This window comes from Sinohyriopsis cumingii, chromosome 6 (assembly GCF_028554795.1).
Source record: "Sinohyriopsis cumingii isolate HCF-2022 chromosome 6, ASM2855479v2, whole genome shotgun sequence".
Taxonomy (NCBI): Eukaryota; Metazoa; Mollusca; class Bivalvia; order Unionida; family Unionidae; genus Sinohyriopsis; species Sinohyriopsis cumingii.
In genome coordinates this window covers 72,514,161-72,537,109 of record NC_142966.1, presented here as the reverse complement: position 1 = coordinate 72,537,109, position 22,949 = coordinate 72,514,161, and the positions used below count along the sequence as shown (strand labels likewise).

The 22,949-nt window shown below is 35.0% G+C and overlaps 1 protein-coding gene across 1 annotated transcript in view; it reads left to right on the top strand.

Annotated features, from left to right (window-relative positions):
• Positions 1–22,949, top strand: part of LOC149797195 (afadin-like) — a 181,215-nt gene that overhangs the window by 12,694 nt on the left and 145,572 nt on the right. The window contains exon 2 of the mRNA XM_089961872.1: positions 7,812–8,004. Within this exon, the coding sequence (XP_089817998.1) occupies positions 7,812–8,004 (193 nt within the window). The remainder of the gene's footprint in view (positions 1–7,811; positions 8,005–22,949) is intronic.

The window sequence follows — 22,949 nt, the reverse complement described above, 5'->3', positions numbered from 1 at the left end:
GTCTGTAGTAAAACTCCATTTTCAGCTGTATCTAATTATTCTTGTTCCAGGTAGGCCATTGTTCAGGACAGTAGGATAGGAGAATCTAGTGACCAGTGGTCCTTGGGTGTTTTCTAATTGCATCATGCATTCTATTACAGATAATATTGGCTCTCCCTTAGTGAATTTGCTCATGGATCATTTAGGCATCATTTGTGTTACATTAGCATAGTGTTGGCCAGACAGATCATGTCTCTTTCCAGACATGCATGTTTGTCAGTACAGACTGTAATGTATTACATAGCACTATCCATGTTGTTATGTAAGGGTAAAACCTTTTATCTGTGTGTGTTTGTATCTTTTATGCACTGTTCTAATAGAATTCAGGAAGCCATGGCAGCCATTGTAAAAATATCACCAGTCTGCCTGAAAAGAAAGTCATATAGACATATGCCCTCCATACAGTGTCCATTTTGAAAATCTTGTTCTCACTACTCCTGTTGAATGGATGTTCATATCTACACAAAATGACTTCTTATGATGTCTAGTTGGTCTTAAAATGGTTTTATTCCTTCTGAATGGAAAGTGGTCTCTCGAAATTATTATCTCTACTCCTCCCAAATGGATTGTTGTTTTTAAGCTTGTTAACCTGGGCATATGTCTGAAAAGAATCTTTAATCACTGCATAGTGTTATTTCTCTTTACTGACTGCTTTAATCACTTTTCTTGACAGGTTCTTGTTGCTTTCCCTTGTATGCCTCATCTACATTTAGCTACACCTACCAATATTTCAGTTGGTTAAGATTTGTTCTAAGGTGATTTTAAAAAATCAATTTTCTGTACCTGTGGCAATTTACATTTCGTGTAAGTTTTGTTTTAAGAAAGAGAAAATGGCAGTTTTGTGTTTGTGTGGTATATGGCATTACAGACAATATAAGAATGAGCTAGGAAAATGGTTTGTCATTTAGGATGAGTTGAAACAAGAACATCAATGAAATATCGTTTCCTTCTAGGTGTGTAAGAGGGTAAGAACATTTCCTTGGTGTCAGAAGTGGGGTTCATATTGAATAGAAAACACACATAGAACTGGGGGTCAGATTAAAAATTTGGCGGTCTTTGATGCATGAATAAGAGGAAACATTAGATAAAGTGCAAAAGGTGTCTTGAGTAAAAAAAATTTAAAATTATTTAAAGTGCATTCTTAGTTTTTGAGAGTTTTGAAGATGCAGAAATCTTGTAAAGTTTGAGGGTTTGGATGAACACATGCCTATACTGACCTTGTGAACAAGAGAAACTATTAATTGTAGTGTTTTTGTTTTATTATTGGTCTGTATGTTGCACATGTAGTGATTATGGTATAAACGTAACATTAGTGGGATCAGACTGGAGCATGGTTTGTTACAATTTCTTTGTCAACTAAAAAAACAACAATTACCAGAACAGTTGACATGGTTATGTTTGCAGACAAAGAAATTGTAATGTTTGTCTTGGTTTTTTTTTAATGACTCTAATTTTGGACCTCAGGTTACAATCATAGGGCCCTGCCATTTCCTTTTCAGGAATGAAGACTGGTAGAAGGATTCAGAACCTCTGATTGTACTTGCCATGATTTTCCAAAAATTAATGTGGCAACCAGATTTTTGTGAAATTTGATGTTAAAAGTCAATTGAGATATAACCAGCTGTGACCCAGAAATGGCTCATATACCTACCTGATTATTAAATGTACCTGAAAATGTGTCAGTTTTGTTTGCAGATATGCAGCTGTTCTTGCATGAACATTATCCCATATGCAAATCATTTTTATTTCAAAACATAATACATTTTCACACAAGAACAGTATTTCATTCCATTCAACTTAAAAAAAAAAACCCAACAAATTATTAATTGACAGCAGCACACTTGCTACTTAAAAAATACTGTATATACTCAATTATAAGAGGAGTCAAGCAGCAAAGAGCAAATATCCTGATTCGCTGTAGCATGATGCACCTGTAGATCAGGGTCTATGCTGTTTGTTCTACTGATTACTTCTAACTGGAGAGACCCACATTTGCTGGCACATTATGCAATGGCAGATCTGAGTGTGCATTTTGCAGTTGGACTTGTCTTATGAGAGAGTATATATGGTACATGACATGTATTTCAAATCAAGTCAGATGGCATCATGCCTCGAAATAAGTTTTGGATAATAAATGTTATTTTGCTTTTTTTGGCACAGAGTTAACATAATTTGTTCAAAACCTTCAATGTGCTGACATACTGCAATGAAGTGTAGTTGAGAAACATGACATGGGGAACTGATGCATACCATAATTGCTTATAAGTCAAGTCAGACTGTGAACAACAATGGTCCTAGTCTGTGTAGCATAATGTGCCAGCAGATCAGGGTCAGTCTGTTCTACTGATTACTCCATACAAACTGTACAGACATAAATCTGATGACATAATGCAGTGACAGATCTGGGTCTGTGAAGTTTGCAGTTGGACTTGCCTTATAAGCAAGTAAATACAGGCCCTGGGTCACTCATTCAGTTATAGGGTTTTGATCTGTCTAGTAGACAAGATTTCACACCTGTTTTGTCTTGTGCTTGCTGACTTTAGAATGTTTAAAGATTTTGGAGGAAGTAATTACCAAACGAGTTTTATTGGTGAAAACTTGTACTAATGCTGCTGATGGCAGACAAAATCTTTACCACTGTGTCTCAATTTTATAAAGAAAAGCTAGACAGAGAAAGAGAAACCAAGAAACAATTGTTTTCATTGAACATACTCAACAGCATTGGAAGAAATTGGTAATAAGATCATTCTAACAATCACCAATTTTTGGGGGGCTCCGAGTGGCTGAGTGGTCTAAAGCGCTCTTCGTTACGGATCACTGCCATCTCACCTCTGTCTGCGGCGGTTCGAGTCTAAGATTCAGCCAATGTGGGCATGTGAGAAAGCTTGCCAGTAGCTTCTCGTGGGTCGGTGGTTCTTTCCGGGGTTTTCCGGGTTCTTCCTCCACCATTAATACTGGCCGCCATGTATAACCTATCGTGCTGAAAAATGGCGTTAAACCCCACAACAACAACAACAACAACCAATTTTTGGGCCAACTGTTCTTTTTTTGGCTTTTAGATGTTAGCAAAGCAGATGATCACTTGTGCCTCTTGTTTTTCACAGGTGTGACATTTTTGTACTGCTGCAAAAAGTGACATTTTTTCATTCCTCAATTTACTTATTTGGGAAGGAGTCCTAATATGTTTTCTTGTTAAAGAATCATTTTGCGTTGCATCTCTGAATTTTTGGTTCACCTCACCTAAACTTAAATGTCCAGATATCAAACATGGGGTGGGAAGGGTCAGAGGAAACTCATAACCATGAGGTCGATACAAATTGTTTTGTTGTTTTATTGTGGGCTATATCATGTGAAAGGAATGGGAACTGAAAAAAATGGAAGCTAAGATTCTTTCCAGTAGACACACCCAGGCAGCAAACTGAACTGGCCAAGGTGGTTACTGAACATGCAACCCATGGATTTCAAGTTAAGTGCTCTGCCAACTGAGCTAAATATACCATGCTCCGAAGTTGAAAAAGAAACTAAATTTAAAGCGTACAGAGTGAAGGCATACTGTTCATCGGTTTATCCACAAACCACCTATAATCTCCATAGTGTTATCAGAGTACAGACCTTTTTCCACTTCCATGAATAAGTGACATTTGCTTCTGGCTATATAAACATCAACACTCAGTGCAGTGTACATACAGTACATGTGTTTTGGTGGGTTTAGTGCGGGCTGGTTGTAGTTAGTCAGGTGATACCTATAGGTGTTGTAATATACCTCACCAGGTATACACAGCCATTCAGCACAGGCATGATAGGTATGACAGTGTAAAGGTAGGAACAGGCAGGAAGTCGACTGCTTTTACCTCATGTATATTATATAGTACCTGTTTATGATGAAATTATACTCTTGCCTGACCCAAATTATCACAAGCAGTCTGGAAATAAAAATTAAATGTTGATGAAAAGAACAGTCACAATAAATCGCAAACAATCAAAGATTTCAAAGTGAATGAAAGGAATAGTACCAAGAATTGCCATTGTATAATTCATGTCTTGATGCATGGTCTGCATATGGTTGCTTACAAGTCAGGTACAGCTGCATACAACACAAATACTGATCTGAGTCACATGATACAGCAGACCATTATCTGTGTTTGTTACTGCTAATAACCTGCATTGAGCCAGATCGACTGGTGCATTTTGCAGTGGTTCATCTGGGTCTATGCAGTTTCCCATTGGACCTGATTTATTAAGCAAATACAAATGGGATTTGCTTAATGCTAACAATGAGTTATAAAAAAGCAGACTACTAATATATTTTTTTAAAAAATATAGATTCTGAGCTTTGATTCACATTACTATTTAATCTCACCAGTTTTTTTTCAAATTTATTAAAATTCAGGTTTTTTTTCTATTTAAATATTTAATAGTTTTCTTCAAATTGATTAAAATCCACATTGGTATATTATCCTGATTTTTTTCTTCTTCAAATAAATTAAAATTGGGATATGCTTGTAATAAGTAGATCTGACTGGCACCCATTCATATTCTTGTAGCCCCTGGAATTCCCAGTCTAGTTATTTTTAGTGTCTTATTAAGTGTTGCATTTTGTTGTATGGAGAGTTATTATTAGGAATGTTCCAAATGAACTGCTTCAGTGGCCTAAGTGGTTAGATCATTCACCTTGTATGCAGGAAGTCGTAGGTTCAAAGCCTAGCGGAGTCATGTTGTTTTAAAATAACAATTCTTGAATGCAATAAAACAAACATTGGTACCTTATATACTTATAAGTTGAGTCTAACTGCAAACAACAAGAATCCTGATCTGCTGTCACAAAATGCAACTGCAAATCAAAGTCTGCACAGACCTGGTTCTGCCAGCACATTATGCGATGGCAGATCAGACTGTGCAGTTTGCAGTTGGATTTGTCTTATACACGAGTGTATACAGTAACTAGGGCATTACTTACTCGAATATATGGATTATTGGAATGGTTTGCCTAATTCAGGTGTTATGTTGTGTTATCTGTAATCTTGAAAAGCTCAAAAGAAGTGTAAATATAAACTCTGAAATTGGACACAGAAATATTTGTCAGTTTTGAAAATTTTCCACTATTTATTGACTCACTATTCTTTGCAAGAATGTTTCCTATATTATTGGTAGACATTCTTGTTACTTATTAATTCATTTGTCTGTCTCTAAAATTGGGTCATTCTTGAAGAATTCAACAGAATTATCTTGTTCATGTCATAGTTGACAAAATATATTTGAATCCCTACACATTGTATCATTTTTTAATCTGCAACACAGAAAATACACAAATACGTGGTATGCCAGATTTTTGGTTAATACCAATAATTCATCTCATCAGTAATTATTTGGGAAATCGTATCATGTATTGAGTTGTAAACATGTATGATCTATGTGCAGATTGCTGATAAAAAAAGGTAGGAACTATGAAGTTAGAAACTATTTCCACAATCATATCAGTAACAACATGTGTTTTTCTTGTTTCATCAGTTTCTCATCAGTTATTACAGTTGTAGTTGTTGTGTAAGGAAGTAATTACTTCTCACTGTCATCAATTATGAACCTCTAGTTTGGCATATCCTCACTGTTCAACAGTTTTGAGCATTGGATTCATATATTGGTTATTACTACTTGAGACCATGAGGATTTTGGCATGCTTTGATTTTCTTGGCCTTAGGAGACAGAGACAAGAAGGATGTCACACTAATGAGGTATTGAACTGTGCAGATATTTATAATGACCTCTACCGCCTCCTACATTGTATTTTCAAAGCAGTAACTATTATGTTAAGGATTAAATCTTGAAAAAGAGTTTTGTTTTGATAACTGCATCACACTCAAGTCATATCACATTTTCTTTTTTTATCTTTTTCTATAATGCTTTCAGTGTAGATTTTATGGGGAAAATGTCAGGAATTTGTAATACATAGATGGAACACACCTGGGCTTGTGACATTAAAATATCAGAATGAACTGCCCTACATAGTCTGATCGCTCATTCCTCAGTTTTAATTAGATTTCAATTGATAATAATTAATTTGGTGTGTAATATTATGATGTACTAAGGTTTAAATTACCCCTAGGGGTCAAATCAGTCTTCAGGCAGTGATATATTCTGAAAGGCTCTGGGAGGAGCATGGTGTAGAAAAACTTTTCATTAAAGAAAGGCAATTATCTCCTTTCATTTGCATGTACCCACTGTCCAGCATTTGACGAAATTTTATTTGCAGCCAAGTATAGTAAGACTATTATGGGAAACCACCCATTGTGTGTAACAAGATTCGTAAGATACAGCTTGTGTTTGTTATGTCATGTCAGGGGCTAAAGATTTTTTCCAGGGTCTGGGGCTCATTTTTTTAAATACCTGTGGTTCCATTTTTTACCTGTCTGATTAAAATCAGATCTCCATGGTTGTACTGAAGATCTGATAGTGGCTGCTTTGGGATCATGGTCTGGTGACCAATGTAATTACAATCATCACTAATTTTATCAGCCACTCAGATTAAGTCTTGTATCTCACATTTGGGAGACTGAGCAGTATGGCTGATGAGCATCAATGTAAGTCAAACGATTGTATTTTCTTCCAAATTTCTAAAAACTGCATATCTTTTGGTTAATTAAAGAGACACACCCTAAGCAGTCTCAGTCAGATCTTTACATAGGACAGTAGACTGAGATATGATTTTAATCAGACTGGTTTTTTACCAACCAAATGTCTAGTACACTGTCTCACTTGAGTTGAAACTAGAGATATTTAACCATGTATATATATGGTTCTTAACCTTTCTGGCTGGCAACCCCGATTAGGTTTTTGGTTTTAGCCTCATGACCCAACAAATACTTTTAAAAAAAAACACTTATGTAAGAAATTTCAGATAATTATGGTTGATCTCAGTATGACCCACTCAAAATAGTATGTGACTCAGTTTTTGGACACAACCCATGTGGGGCCAGCCTTAACTTAGCTGATTAGACCAATTCGGCTCAATAGGGTCTGGGTTCACAGGGGTCCCACACATCAGTAAATTTGAAATATATATCTAAAGAGAGAAAGTAATTTTCAAGTGATGGAAGGAAATTAAGTTCAATATGGTCACATGAAACTTGCTTAAAAGTTTATTTTCAAATGCTGTGCTCACAGGGGGACCCACACATTAACCCAGGGGGCCCCACCTAAATGATTCAAATCAGGCCCCTCGTTTGCTGAGGCTGTTACTGAACCCATGAATCACTGATGTAGATGAAGATATAGATAGAAATAGAAGAAAAAAAAGCAGTGGGATCTTACAGGAAAAATATTTACGATCGTAATGAAATGCTGCTTAGAAAAAGATATTGTATTCTCCTTGGTTTGACTTAACTGAATGTTAAAACCCATATGCCTTAGGACCAGATCCAACATAAATTTGAATCAAATTCTGATGCCAGGGATCAAGATATGGACACTGCTTATATTCATGGGTTATATTTTGCCTAAAGAATGCGTACTAATCTTTCAAAACAAGGTTTATGATAATGGTGAATATATAATTTATTGTACTGCTTGAACTGTATGGAGCTGATATTAAACATTATGAGACATGGGCATAGATATAGTGTCGCCACAAATGTGACATTCTTAACAATGTGGTTACCTGAGAAACTGCCTCTTCCCACCCACACCAACACTCTCACAAAAGGTGCAGCAGATATACAAAATTTTTTTTCACAGTATCAGAATTTAACATTTAAGTTTGTTTTTGTTTTCCATTTTAGGCTGGTGAATTTCATGGAGTTGTTAGGTTTTACTTCCAAGACCAGGACAAGAATGTAGTCACAAAATGTATCCGTGTGGCAAGCTCGGCTACCACACGTGATGTGGTTGAGATTCTTATGGAGAAATTCCGGCCCGACATGCGCATGCTAACAGAAAGTAAATACAGCCTGTATGAAGTTCATGTTAATGGAGGTTAGTATATTAATATACAGTCTGTATGAAGTTCATGTTAGTGGAGGTTAGTATATATTAATATACAGCCTGTATGAAGTTCATGTTAGTGGAGGTTATTATTTTTATACAGCCTGTATGAAGTCCATGTTAATGGAGGTTAGTATATTGATGATGTGGAAGAATGCAGATGGCATTTGGTTTAGCAGGTTAAGATGTGATGTCCATAAATAATGGAGGAATCGCCAGATATGTTGTAAAGTCAGTCGTTTTACTGTGAACCATGCCTTACATAATCACAGCATCAAGACACCAGGGAAAGAGACAATGTTCTTAATATGATGCTTTGTTAGTATACAATGGACTATTTCAGAATCAATGAATAAAGATTGTGCAGATGACATACATCAGTATTTAGCCATTCCCTTCTACCTAAACATTATCTTTAACCAAAGAGATGCTGATGGTACTTCAGATTTAAGGTCTTGGATACTAATCCACTGGTATGGAACGACATTCCCAATGACATAAGGCAGACTCGTAGGATTTCTTCTTTTTGTAATCAGTGTATCAAAAGGACAGTTGAGCAGCTAATGTAATATAAATACCGCCTGATTTTCTGTACTTTTGCATTATTTTCACAGTTGAATTTCTCAATACAGGATGATAGGTTATATTTTATAAATGTTTATGTGTTTGCAAATGCCAGTGCATATGTTCCAGGCTTGATCATGTGATTTTTAGAATCGCCTAATTATTTAGTGTCAAGCCAAATTTATCACACCATGATTTATATACTGTATATAACTGCTAGAAGAGTCATGGTAGGTTAATTCTGTTACAGACTTCTCTAACTTAAGTCTATATTATTATTAGTAGTACCATAAGTAGTCATAATAGTAGTAGTAGTAATAGTAGTAGTACTACATACAGTAAAATGTATTCAGTCTTTATCCAGAGCTTTGCAGACCATTCTACCAGTGTCACAACTTTTTGATTGCAAAGGCAATATTTGTTTGCACTGTTATGTCTTGGCTTTGACAAGTGCCCACAGCAATCAAGAGATTGGCAACAAGCCAAATAGTATGTAAATCATTGTTCTGATCCAGTTATGACTTCGCAATCATTGGTACAGTTACTTCACTTCATAGCATTGGTCAGGAATTGGAATTTTCACTATGTAATGCAGGCATTACCTCGGATAGAATATACATGTAGGAATGCATGACATGTCAGTAGGCCATAAACCTGACCTGTAAATGATAGCAAGGGTCTATTATAGGGTGTACAATTTAAATAATAGCCAGGGTCTATTCTAGGGTGTACAATTTAATGATTGCAAGGGTCTGTTATAGGGTGTACAATTTAAATGATAGTCAGGGTCTATTCTAGGGTGTACAATTTAAATGATAGCCAGGGTCTATTATAGGGTGTACAATTTAAATGATAGCCAGGGTCTATTCTAGGGTGTACAATGTAAATGATAGCCGGGGTCTATTATAGGGTGTACAGTGTAAATGATAGCCGGGGTCTATTCTAGGATGTACAATTTAAATGATAGCCGGGGTCTATTCTAGGGTGTACAATTTAAATGATAGCAAGGATCTATTATAGGGTGTACAATTTAAATGATAACAAGGGTCTATTCTAGGGTGTACAGTTTAGACGATAGCAAGGGTCTATTCTAGGGTGTACAGTTTAAATGATAGCCACGGTCTATTCTAGGGTGTACAATTTAAATAATAGCCAGGGTCTGTTCTAGGGTGTACAATATCAGGATTGAAAACTGATGTTTCAAAATTGTACTGAAACAGAACCAGTAATGCAGAATCACATAACATTTTATTTTGAAGCTTCATTGAATCCCTCCTACATTTAGGTCTGCTCCTTTTTTTCTTCTCAAATGGAGTGGATCATTTCTTATTGGCTACACTCACTTATAAGTCAAGTCCGACTGCATACTGCACAGACCCAGATCCGCTATCGCATAATAAATGGGCAGATCAGGATCTGTTTAGTTTATTAGAAGTAATCAGTAGAACCAACACCACAGACCCTGATCTGCAGACACATTATGCTATGGCAGATTAGTAACTTTGTTGTTTACACTTTGCTTCAATTTATAAATGATTATATACAGTAAATGTTCAGTTCTAGAATATGTATGTGTGTGAACATTTAATAGCACCTAATCACAATAATGGTTGTGTAGATACCAATGAAAATTCAAGTTCTAAATAGAGACCCGCCACAGCACAACTGTATCATTGAGTTTCCAAACATGAGCTGTTAAAAATGAAATCGCAGCTTAGTTGAATCCTTTTAAAATATGTAGAGCGTCTGTTGTTTTGTATTTGTTGCCTGATTTTTATGTCAAAATTTGTGTTATTTTTATAGCACCATGAAAAAGTAGGAAGTTCTTTTGTTAATTTATATATTTCTGAGAGTGCGGGAATCATAGTCCATATTTCCATATTTCTCTAAGACAGGCACTAGTTATTGTGTTACTGCAGTATTAAAAACAAAACTTAACAACAAAATGAACAGTATCCTATGGACAACTTTAATTAGGACTCGTCACATGAATCCATGATTATTTTTCTACAGGGATTCAGTTTGAAAAGATGGTTTACGTTGGCACTATGGCTGATCTCGTTATCATTGGCAAATATAATTCATTGATTGTAATACATTTCAGTAAAAAGAAAAAGTACACTCTTTTTATCTGGAGATTTAGCCTGGACATTGCTGACATTCACTAATGTAGTGTATTTTCAAGGTTGTATAAAATAAAGGATCAAATTTTTTAAAAAGAGAATACTACAGAAATGCTTAATTAAGCAAATTATTGAACTTTTATTTGCTTGAAAAGACTGTTATGACAAAGAAAGATTATAAAAAAACAAATACTAGTTAATAATGGGTAAAGACTAAATATGAATAGAAGATGGATATGGAATAGATCACTACTTTGAATAGAATTTAGGTCTAACATTGATCACTACTTTGAATAGAATTCAGATCTGGAATAGATCACTACTTTGAATAGAATTCAGATCTTGAATAGGTCACTACTTTGAATAGAATTTAAGTATGGAATAGATCACTACTTTGAATAGAATTCAGGTCTGGAATAGATCACTACTTTGAATAGAATTCAGATCTGGAATATATCATTTCTTTGAATAGAATTCAGATCTAGAATAGATCACTACTTTGAATAGAATTCAGATCTAGAATATATCATTTCTTTGAATAGAATTCAGATCTGGAATAGATCACTACTTTGAATAGCATTCAGATCTAGAATAGATCACTACTTTGAATAGCATTCAGAGCTAGAATAGATCACTACTTTGAATAGCATTCAGATCTAGAATAGATCACTACTTTGAATAGCATTCAGATCTAGAATAGATCACTACTTTGAATAGCATTCAGAGCTAGAATAGATCACTACTTTGAATAGCATTCAGAGCTAGAATAGATCACTACTTTGAATAGCATTCAGATCTAGAATAGATCACTACTTTGAATAGAACCTTTTAAAGTACATTAGATAATCATCAACATCAGTACTTTTCTGTACTCGTCAGTTGTTTTCAGGGCAACGTTTGATTGGAAAATTATAATGTTTATCTACCTTTAAAATTCAGTGAAAATAAGGTAATCACACTATAACACGGTAGTTGTGGGGGGGTCCATATCAATGTACCACATTATGTACCGAAATATGGTATAGCAATAATGATTGAAATTTAGTGAATGCATCTGTGATTGTCAAGAGGGGGTGGGGAATATAAAAAGATTCCAGTGATACGTAGAGTATTAGTGTACTTTATACCAATTTGTATGACATTTGGGATTAAGAGACCTGTCCATTTGGGCAGGAGGATTGGAAGCAGATTCGGTAGGATGGTGAAATTGGTGCAGACAAGAGTTCGTTTCAGGTCACATGCATTGTAGAACAAGTAACCAACTGTCATACCAAATTTACCCAAATTCATGTTACATATAAATTTGTAACTCAGACATCAAGCGTACAAAAACTTGCGCAGTTCTCAGTGCTGATATAACAGTTTTACATGTATGTGACCTCATAAAACTTTTGAAAACTAATTTTAATTTTAGTCTAAAATTGTAGCCAGGAGCACTTCAGAGTTTTAGGTTTCTACTGTTACAGTACTACATTGACCTCAACCTATTTGCATATAGGGTCATCATATACATGCATAGTATCATCAGTATGTTGTAGTTATTGATCTTAAATTAACAGGAGGACATTTGCCTGTTACTGTGGACAAACAAAAATGAGTTTCTGCTTACACTGTGAAAACAAAATAGGGTAGGTGTTAGGCCTTTTCTGGACTGGAAATTAATGGAATGAAACCAAAATACATACACCCTTCAACATTTTGTTTCTTAAAACCGACATATGGTTGGCACTAAATTTTTTTGGGTCAGTCAGGTTATCAGAAACAATCATATTTTGGGGGCCTTGGTGGGGGATGGGGCTTGAATTCCTTTTATAAGTATCTGTAATGGAATGATGCGGCCTAATTTGATTATTGAAGTCATTGACATTACTTGCCTCATTACTGCAGTTAATGATAGTGGTGGGTCAATACCTCAGGGATTTTGTTACTGCAATTATAATGTAGCAATTATTACTGTGTATATGTGTAAATTAAATAATAGTTTCCACAAACTTTAGTTAGCCATGTTTTTGTACTTGGCTCTAAAGTATTTCAAGTAATTTATTTCACAATTACTTAAAAATGTTTGGTATCTGATTTTCCCACATTCTTAAGAATGCTTTGTAGATAGGTTCCTTTACTTGTTTGATTGAACCGTGACTTTGCAACTTTGACCAAGTTTTGAGACGGCCAGGAACTGATGACAATATTCTGTTTTTATTGCTTTTGGGAGAAAAAAGTTGAAGTAAAAGAAAATTGCTGGGCAATTCTATACCAGAGATAATGTCCAGGTTTTTGTCCAATTTGAAGAGTTTTTTATTTCAGGTATATAGATCATTAATGATTTTTTAATTCTTCTGGTCATATACCAGGACAGTTTATGTGATGGTCTTTTGTTTGTCTGTCTGTCTCTTAGCACAAGTTTTTTTTTTATTGCTGGTCCTCATAAACTACATGGCAGATTGCTTGAAACATGACACCTTTCTTCCCATGGTTGGTCTTAAATGAAAATGATGCCCCTTTGATGTAGAAGAATACGGCCACCACAGTAGCTATCTTGAAAATCTTGTTATCACTACTGTTAAATGGATGATCGTATCAGACCCCCCAAAAGATATCTGTGCTTCCAGTCTGCTGACCATCCCTGTTTTTTTGTTGCTGACCATTGCATTTTTTTACCCCTAGGGAAGAAAAACAATTCCCAAAATTGATATGTGTATCTAATTGAGCCAGTTTTCCTCAATACTTAAATCACTTAGTACATTATATATACTAATCATTATAATATATATAATATTAAAAGCCTACCTACCTACTCTGATGTGAAATCCATTGCAATAGGAAACACATTTTGAAAATCTTGTTATTGTTAAATCCTTCTTTGGCTGTATCATGAGCCAAAATAATTTTCTGTATGTCTGGAGGTTGCTAAAATAAATAGCTAACCCTCATTATAACACGCTTTCCTGTAATGCGATTCTGGATATAATGCAGTGCCACTACGGACCCCATCCTTAAAATGAAAATTTTTTAATTGAATTGGTCATTTATTTATGGATTGAAATAAAAAAGGAAACTAAGTATTATGTCTTTATTTCTTTTCTGAACATTATTATGTGACAAACAGTAATGTTATCATAAAGTGAAAATATTTAATTTACATGAACACAGATTTTTCATCATTCTCTCTATCCCCTGTTATAATGAGGAAGAGCCATATCTTAAAGTAATTACATTTAGACATCCCAGTTTGCTGTATCTTAAAGTAATTACAGTTAGACATCCCAGTTTGCTGTATCTTAAAGTAATTACATTTAGACATCCCAGTTTGCTGTATCTTAAAGTAATTACATTTAGACATCCTAGTTTGCTGTATCTTAAAGTAATTACATTTAGACATCCCAGTTTGCTGTATCTTAAAGTAATTACATTTAGACATCCCAGTTCTTTAGTTCCAAAAACCATACATTTCAGAGTTAAATATTTTGCAAAATTATAGTCATATGTCTCCATTCAGTATAAATCACTCGTGCTGCAAAATTAATCACCTTAACATTTAACATGCTGTGTTGTTTTATCTGTAAGTGAAATGACATCTACATTCTTACCAAAAAGATGTCCAAAAGGTGCATGTATACTTGCTGCATTTGGATAGCATTGTGTCTCATCTCTTCTTGGAACCATGGGATATCAGTTGGTAATGCATTGGATTCGTAATCCAAGGATTGTGGATTTCATACCAAGGCCAGACTAGGTGGACTGCCTTGGTGTGTCCTTGGGAAAGACGCTTAGCTCCCGTTTCCTCAACTAGTTAGAGCCAATAATGTGTAAATAATGTGTTAAAAGTGCCATTACAAGGTGACACTTGTTTCTACATGTTCTAAACTGTATTTACATTGTATTCAAACAATCCATAAGAAATCACATTTGGAATAACATGAAAAAGATTTTATTGGCCCCATCTCCAGTATCAACTTTGTGCGTACTTTGTGTGTGTACATGTATGTTGCAATGTTACGGCAGTAAGTTGTTCAGTCTGAAGTGTTGTATAACAAATATTATAAACAATGGTCTTTCTTTATTTACAAATCTGTACATTTTACTGAAGTAAAATGTAAACTCTTTTATTTGTTTGATGTATTTTGTTGTGAACTTGTATGTATGTAAATAGTAAAGGGTGATAATACTGGTTTCATACAGTGTTTATAAGGAATTTTTAATCTTGCTGATGAAGATGAGAACCGTTTTTGAGTAATGAAATTTTAGATTTGTAAATTAAGAAAGATTGCATTATTTACAAAATATTATTAAACATTTGAATTGAAATACTCAGCACCTATATCTCTGCATATGTGTCCTTGAACTGGGGAACATAGTCACACTGAATTATTTGTGCTATTTCTACAGTGAATTCTTCAGGATTCCTTTTGAACCCTGCCATTGCAATACATGCAATCATGTGATACAGATGATTAACACTCATTTTTTTATTAGCAAGATAGGATTTGAAAAAATATTTTGAGGGGCATCCAGAATATGGTGAATTTGCATTCTGCAACCACACCCACCAGGAATTTTTTTTACCAGCCTTGTCTTTATTGTATGTATCCATAGGACTCTTATTTTCCAGGATATTCCAACATTTTCTAACTTCATAATTTTAAAGGCCCCTGACTTAACTTGTAAGTCAGTATACAAAGTACATTTGATTAGCTTTGTGTTCTATGGCACAGCAAGACAAATTTGTTATTGAGTACTGAGGCAAACGGAGGAAAGTGTCTTGCCCAACACACACCATATTAGACATGCCTTGGTCATCTAATAGTAGGATTCAAACCCAACTTTTTTCATTGAGTGTCTTTCACACTAACCACTGAACAACCATGGCCCGTGTGCATGTGCATTTGAGAAAAAATTCAAATTTTGAAACATGGAACCTTCATTGCTGCATATGTATACACACACATCCAGTGAGAATGCATTGTCAGAACTGGTAATGTATATCATATGCATACCTTATACATACAGGTAACTTAAAAAGGCACAGCAAAAGGTGAGGCACATTTAAAATAAACATTTATTGTCTGCCTTTTGCCCGATTTTTAAAAAAAGTCTTTGTGACACAAGTAAACTAAACATTTAAAGCAGTTATTTTTGGAGACCACATTGACAGATCTGTGAGCTATTCAAACCATGTCATGCTTACAACCTTGTTCCAAAGTCAGCATGCTAATAATGTATTACAAGATGGCCTTTACACATGGTTGTGCATATTTTAGGATAAGATAAAGAGCTATGATACACAAATGTTGTTATTTCAGTCTCAGTGTATAATGTAAATACCTGTACCATTAGTGAACATTGACAGTAGTTTAAATTAAATAACTTTTCCATTCTGTCAAATTGAATATTCTCCTGATACAGTGATTATGAAGAATATTGTTGTTGCAATAAAATATCTGTTATAAAAGGAGTCACAGTGGACATGTCTGATTTGTCCTTTTTCAGTGTGGCTTCCATCTGACCTCACAATTTATGTCTGTCATATCATTTTATATGCATTTTGAGAAATTCCCATAAGATGGATTGTCTGGGTAAGAAAGAAATCTTTTAGGATGAGTGCATTTTAATGGCTTAAATAAATAGCAATTTGCATATTGTACTAAAATTGTCAAAAATCATGTCCATGTACTTAAGTGGGAAAAAAAAAAAGCAACACAGGCCACAGTTTTGAACAAGGGCAAATGTTACCTAGGGACCTCAGAAAATTTAAAAATATGTTACGATCTCAGCTTGACATCAGTAGTGAGAAGATTGGGCAAGGGCTGTTTAATGGTTTAATTCTTATTTTATAATTGTGTTGGGAACAGTTGTTAATAAGATGCTTTTTTCTAAGGATGTTTTAGGCGGTTAGAGCATCCGCCTCGGATACGGGAGGCCACGGGTTCAAACCCTGACTGAGTCATACCAAAGATTTATAAAAATGGTACTGACAGCTGCCTTGCTAAGCACTCAACATTAAAGGGCTAATGTTAGGACTGGTCGGCCTAGTATCAGGATAATGTGACTGGGTGGAACATCATGCTACATGTCTGCGGCGTGATGTCCAAGTGCTAGACATCACTATAAACTTCCACAATGCAGACTTCATAGTGCTATGAGTAAACATTTTTTAAAACTGTGTTAAAAATCCAAATTACACACATTTGTTTTAGGTTTTTCTGTAAAAATTAGCTTTATTTTCATGTTAACCAACCTGATGGTTCACAAAACATGCCTGGCATAAAACTTTACATAGTTTTTATGCTCATGCATGACAAGAGGTCGAGGTATATGGTATTCTTTATGTCTCACTGTCCATCTGGAACTCAAGAGGTCGAGGTATATGGTATTTTTTGTATGTCACTGTCCATCTGGAACTCAAGAGGTCGAGGTATATGGTATTTTTTGTATGTCACTGTCCATCTGGAACTCGAGAGGTCGAGGTATATGGTATTTTTTGTATGTCACTGTCCATCTGGAACTCGAGAGGTCGAGGTATATGGTATTTTTTGTATGTCACTGTCCATCTGGGACTCAAGAGGTCGAGGTATATGGTATTTTTTGTATGTCACTGTCCATCTGGAACTCGAGAGGTCGAGGTATATGGTATTTTTTATATGTCACTGTCCATCTGGGACTCAAGAGGTCGAGGTATATGGTATTCTTTATGTCTCACTGACCAGTCCTGCAGGTTTTGATGGATTGCCATGAAACTTGGTAAACATTATTGTCTTTATCTGAAGATGTTAATATTGACAAATCATCATGTTCCTCCAATCTGTGTTAGAATTATTGACCTTTTTGTCTTGTGGCAGTGTATGATATAATGTCGTTAACACAAATAGTCCTGCAGTTTTAGAAGGATTACCATGAAACTTGGTAATTATCATGGTAATGATGTGAAGAAGTGTTACTGACAAATCACCTTGCTCCCTCAATTTTTGTACAGTTAACTGCTCACTTTGTATCACACAATCTCGTTAGCACAATTAGTGATCTCGTTTGCACAGTTAGTTTGGCAGTTGGTGGAGTAATTGTCAGTTTTGTCTTGTAAGCTAATGCAATGTATGAAACAGTCTTGCTAGTTCAGCTAGTCCTCCATTTTTTATGGATTGCGAAGAAACATAAATATTACGGTCATCATTTGAAGATGCACTTATCAACAAATAATTTTGCTTCTTTAATTATTTTAGTGTAATTGCCCATTTTAGTTTGTGGCTTAAGGCTTTGTACGACTTTGGAAAAAAAAATATTGAAACTTTGCTGTACACTAACTACCAAACACTGGAGATTTAGAGTATGGTTGTTAGGTTCCACTTCATAAGTTATTCTGAGTAAAGAGTTTTAAAATGGTCTCTTGAGCAAAGGAAATTTCAGAAGTCAGTGATGCAGTTAGTATAAACTAAAAACTAATGGTGTGGATTTACTGACTTAATTTAAAGGGACTTAATGTAAATGTTGATAAATGTGGTGATGTAGTAAACAAGTAATAAATTACAGTAAATGGGGGGCCCCAAGTGGCAGAGTGGTCTAAAGCACTCTCCATTACGGATCACTGCCATCTCACCTCTGTCTGCATGGGTTCGAGTCTCGGATCAGCCTATGTGGGTATGTGAGAAAGCTTGCCAGTAGCTTCTCGTGGGTCGATGGTTCTTTCTGGAGTTTTCCCAGGTTCTTCCTCCCCCATTAATACTGGCCGCCATGTATAGCCAGCCGATCGTGTGCTGAAAAATGGCGTTATGCCCTACAACAACAACATCATCAACAACAGTAAACAGGCAAAGCTCTCAGAAAACACAAAAAGACCCTAATTTGACCCATGGGTCTGCTTTTCTTGGGACAGTCAGAAAGCTGAAGAAAATTGGTTATATACATATAGTTTGTTTGATAATAATTACATTTTAATTGAAATGAAAATAAAGGAGCATTTGAAGTTACATTCTTGTTTTGAATTGATTAAGTACAGTAATTGTTTTGACTAGGGGTTTAAGTACATCAATTGTTTTAACTCTGGGTTAAGTATACTGATTCAACTCAGTGTTAAGCTCAGTAATTGCTTTTGATGCTCCATTAAATAATTGTTTTGCTGGGATAAGAACTTTACCAGCCAGTTATCCCACATAGTTCTCATCTAGTTCTAATGACTTGTAAATAGTTTCATTTTAAAAGCAGACCCAAAGTATACCAAATTCATCTTTGCAAACCTTTGTGTGGGGAGGAGGCTTGTGCTCAGTTCATGTGTGCAGTATAAACAATTAAGAATTAGTGATAAATTGTATGGGACAAAGGCATTTTCAGTGATGTCAAATTAATAGGGTTTTTTAAGATTCACCAGGTTGTAGAATATGGGGGCAGCTACTGGTGAGTTGTGACATAATTTCTGTATCAGCCATGTATCTTAACATGATGACCATAAATCACTAAAATCAATTTATTTCATTTCTATGAAGTTAGGTGAAGAAAAAAAAGTTTGCATTGATGTAGAAATTTGCCCCAGTTTAAGTTGTTTTTAGAAGTGGTCTAAATGGAACACTTCAAAGATATTTATTGCAGTTCTATATCTTGGGAATAAAAAGTTGAACTTTTAAACTTTCATCATGAAGTAATGAAAATACAGGTACTCACAAATTTAATTTGAAAAGTATAATGATCTTTTGTTTATTTTATTACAACTGATGTAGTTGCTTAATTCTTGTAAAAAAATTTTTTTACATAATCAGGTCCAGAGCCACTTTAACCAACAAGCTTGTTCTCTGCCTCATATTGTTTTTTTTATTTATCTGACATTCTGGCTCAAACGAGGTGGAGCACAACTTATAGGTGTAAAAGCCACTATGATAGTGTGGAAGTTACCTATCAACTATCCTTGACACAAATGGATATTTATGTGGTCAGGCCATAGAGAAAATGACCTTCATGTTGATGGCAGAGGTGTCAGCTGGCTTGAAAGTGTTTTGTAAACAAGATATTTTATCTCCATTTTGTTAGTGTATAGCCTGTTGTATGTTGTGTAGAGATAATTTCCCAATTACTGCTGACATGTTATTCCCCCACAGGCATTTAAGATGAGCATGGGGGGTTATATATCACTATAGAGGATACTTTGAATTTGTTGTGAGTAGGGTGCTCTAGTGGTACTTTCTTACAGCTGAGTCCTGAAAATGCTGACTAGTCATTGCTATATGGTAGAGTTCCATAGATTTGGGGTGGAGGGATGAGGACTCTATGTTGGGTCCTTCATGTAAAGGCTTCAAAAATACTTGTTATGCCTTCACTTTTTAAAAGGGCATGTTGATTTTGTCCTATTCATGTGTTTGCTGATAATTATATTAAGGTCAAAGAGAAAGGTTAATGTGACCTAAAGAAAAAGATTGGTTTCTGCACAGTAATTTCTCTGTCTGCAGCTATCAAACTTTATTTGCACTTGTGGTATTGAAGAGACTGTTGATTTTGGAGGTCAGTGGTCAGAGTAACAGAGGGAAAGAGAAAAATGGTTTCCGTGCAATAACTAGAGTTTTTCACCATCAACAGTTACAAAACTTTGCATTTCTTGCAATTGGAATAAGGAAGAACTATCAATTTAGACCTTGCAACATTAAGGTCAAGGTCACTGGCAAAAAGCAGAAAAATCTTTGTGCACAATAGCTTCTGTTATCCAGAGTCTGTATTTGCCAGACTTTGTGGATGGTTTGCACTTGTGTCAAGGGCAAACCTAGGCTCAATAAGCCATTAAGTCTAAGTTGATAAATAAACACTGTGGCCTTGAACCTAATAATGCAAAATACATTGAAATATCTGGGTCTGTGATAGGTCATAGCTCATCGTTATTTTACAGTTTTATTTGGTGGAGAGGTTTAAGGTACAGTAACACAGGTCAGTTATATAGGGATAGGGGAATTTGGATAAAGTAACTTACCAATAACACACATTGGAAGCTGACATGAGAAAAACTGATGGTAGGATTCACCTGCACTCTTTTGGTCAGGAATCGGGTATGCTTACCACTGAACCAGCTGTGCCTCTTTTCACTGTATGAATTGGTGAAAGTGTCTTGTAATAAGTTCAGGATAAATAATAATAATAATAATAATAATGCTGTAATAATAACAGGAACTCATTTGGTCAACAAACCAATCTTCTGTCAGGCCTTCAATACAATATACATTTTTACAAGTTGACGTGTCTTTAGACAACAAAGCTCTTCAACTAGATAATTAATATTCTGCTGTTATTCATTTCAGAAATGGAAAATTCGGAACCAAATGGGCTTGGCTAAGTCAAAAAGTGGTGTCATTCAATAAAAAACAGGAGTCGCAAATGCCCTTGTTGATTCAACAAATTCAAATGTATATAATAATCACAGGCGCTGATGTGGATTTATAATTCTGCAATACATTTTCAGTTATTGTTGAGTCGGACCTTGGCATGGTAGTTAACAATTTCCTAAAATAGCACCATCCACTGTTCAGGTCAAGGTTATATTAGTTGACATGGATAATGTAGCAAACTGTGATATGGTCCGAGTCACTAACAACTGATTCGATGTATATAATGATGGAAAAGTGTATGTGTGTATATATATTTAAAAAATTGATAAATACATGACCCAAACAACATGATTTTCTTTTATGCCACTCCTGTCATGAGCCTGTTGTGATGGTTCCCATTTTTAGCTAATCAAAACCAGTGAGACATTTCTGTCAGCCAATTAAATTGATTGTCTTATGTTTCTTTGGCAATGAGTGCACTTTTAGATATACTCTATTCAGCTTAAAACTGTAATGATGTTTTATCTTTATTTTCTTTTGCCTTTTTTATGGGCCCCTTGGGTGCAATTGAGGGAACTTAATTACTCCATAGACAACAAATTGGAGCAAGGTTGCAACCTAGAATGTATCCTGTACTACTGCTATAAATACATGGACAGAAGATTACAAATGAGTACATTATACAACATTAAAAAAGAAGGTGTCTTGTTAATAACTTAACATACCAGAGATTGCTTTGCTTGTAATTCCTGATAAGCTTTGATTTGTTCTAGCCTTGTCAGCATGTTTACACATAGATATAATGGAGATTATTGTGTAAACACTCTCACATGCTGCATGGCTTAACTGCCTGTGAGCAACTCGGGTGTCTTTGGTAATTAACCCATTTGTACAGAAAACAATGCCATACATGACACATTCAATCTATATTCATTTGTGACCTAAATTTAATATATAGCAGGACGGAAACAAACACTTTTGTATATTTAAAGTTAAATTTTTAAACTTGTGTCCAATTCGGCTTACATGCTCTTGTATATTTAATTTTCGGATATCTTTTTTCAAATTCAGTGCATCTGTTTCAGGCATAAGAAGCATTTATATGCATTTTTTTGCTTTTCACATAATTTTTGGAAGCCCTGTGTAGCCATGTGGTCTGTAGTGCTTGCCTTTATAGATCACTGATGTCTCACCTCAGTCCATGTGGGTCTGAGTCTCAGGAATGGCCAGCATGGGTGTGTGAGAAAGCTTGCCAAGTAGCCTCCATGGTTTGGTGGTTCTTCCCTGGATTGTCCTATTTTCACCCTCCACCAAATATTGGCTGCCATGTATAGCCTACCATGTGCAGACAAATGGTGTTAAACCCGCTACAACACAACCTGTCATTTTTCCATTGTTTATTTTATTTTGAAAAAATTCAGTTTTATAAAATAGATATTGTATATGATATTTGGCAAACTGCAGAAATTTACAGTATCAAAGAAATTTTAAGGATCTATGTTGTGATTGTATTTTGATGTCTGACTTGGTGCCCTTCCCCCTCTTTCTCCTAGATATTATGACTATGTGTATCAGTCCTGCCCTTGAAAATTATTTAAAAATGTAATTTGTTTTGCTTGTTTTATGATGCAGTTAAGATCATATTTTAATATGTTTATGTTGAAGAAGATTTGATAAAATGATTAATGTAATAAAGGATGCTAGCTCTAGAAATGGTGGAATATTAAATCTTGTACAAGTTGAAATTTTTACTTATCTCCAAGCAATCCATAGTCACTTTAAAATGTACAAGTATTTGTGTTTATTTGCTTGTGCTGCTGTCGGTTGAATATGGGTAATTACACATGTCACAACTCTATGGTCTTTAACTAAGTAATAGAAAAGAATGAAAACCAATGATATTTGTAAAATTCAACAAATAATTTATTTCCTTAGAACACAAAGTAAAATTTAAAAGAAC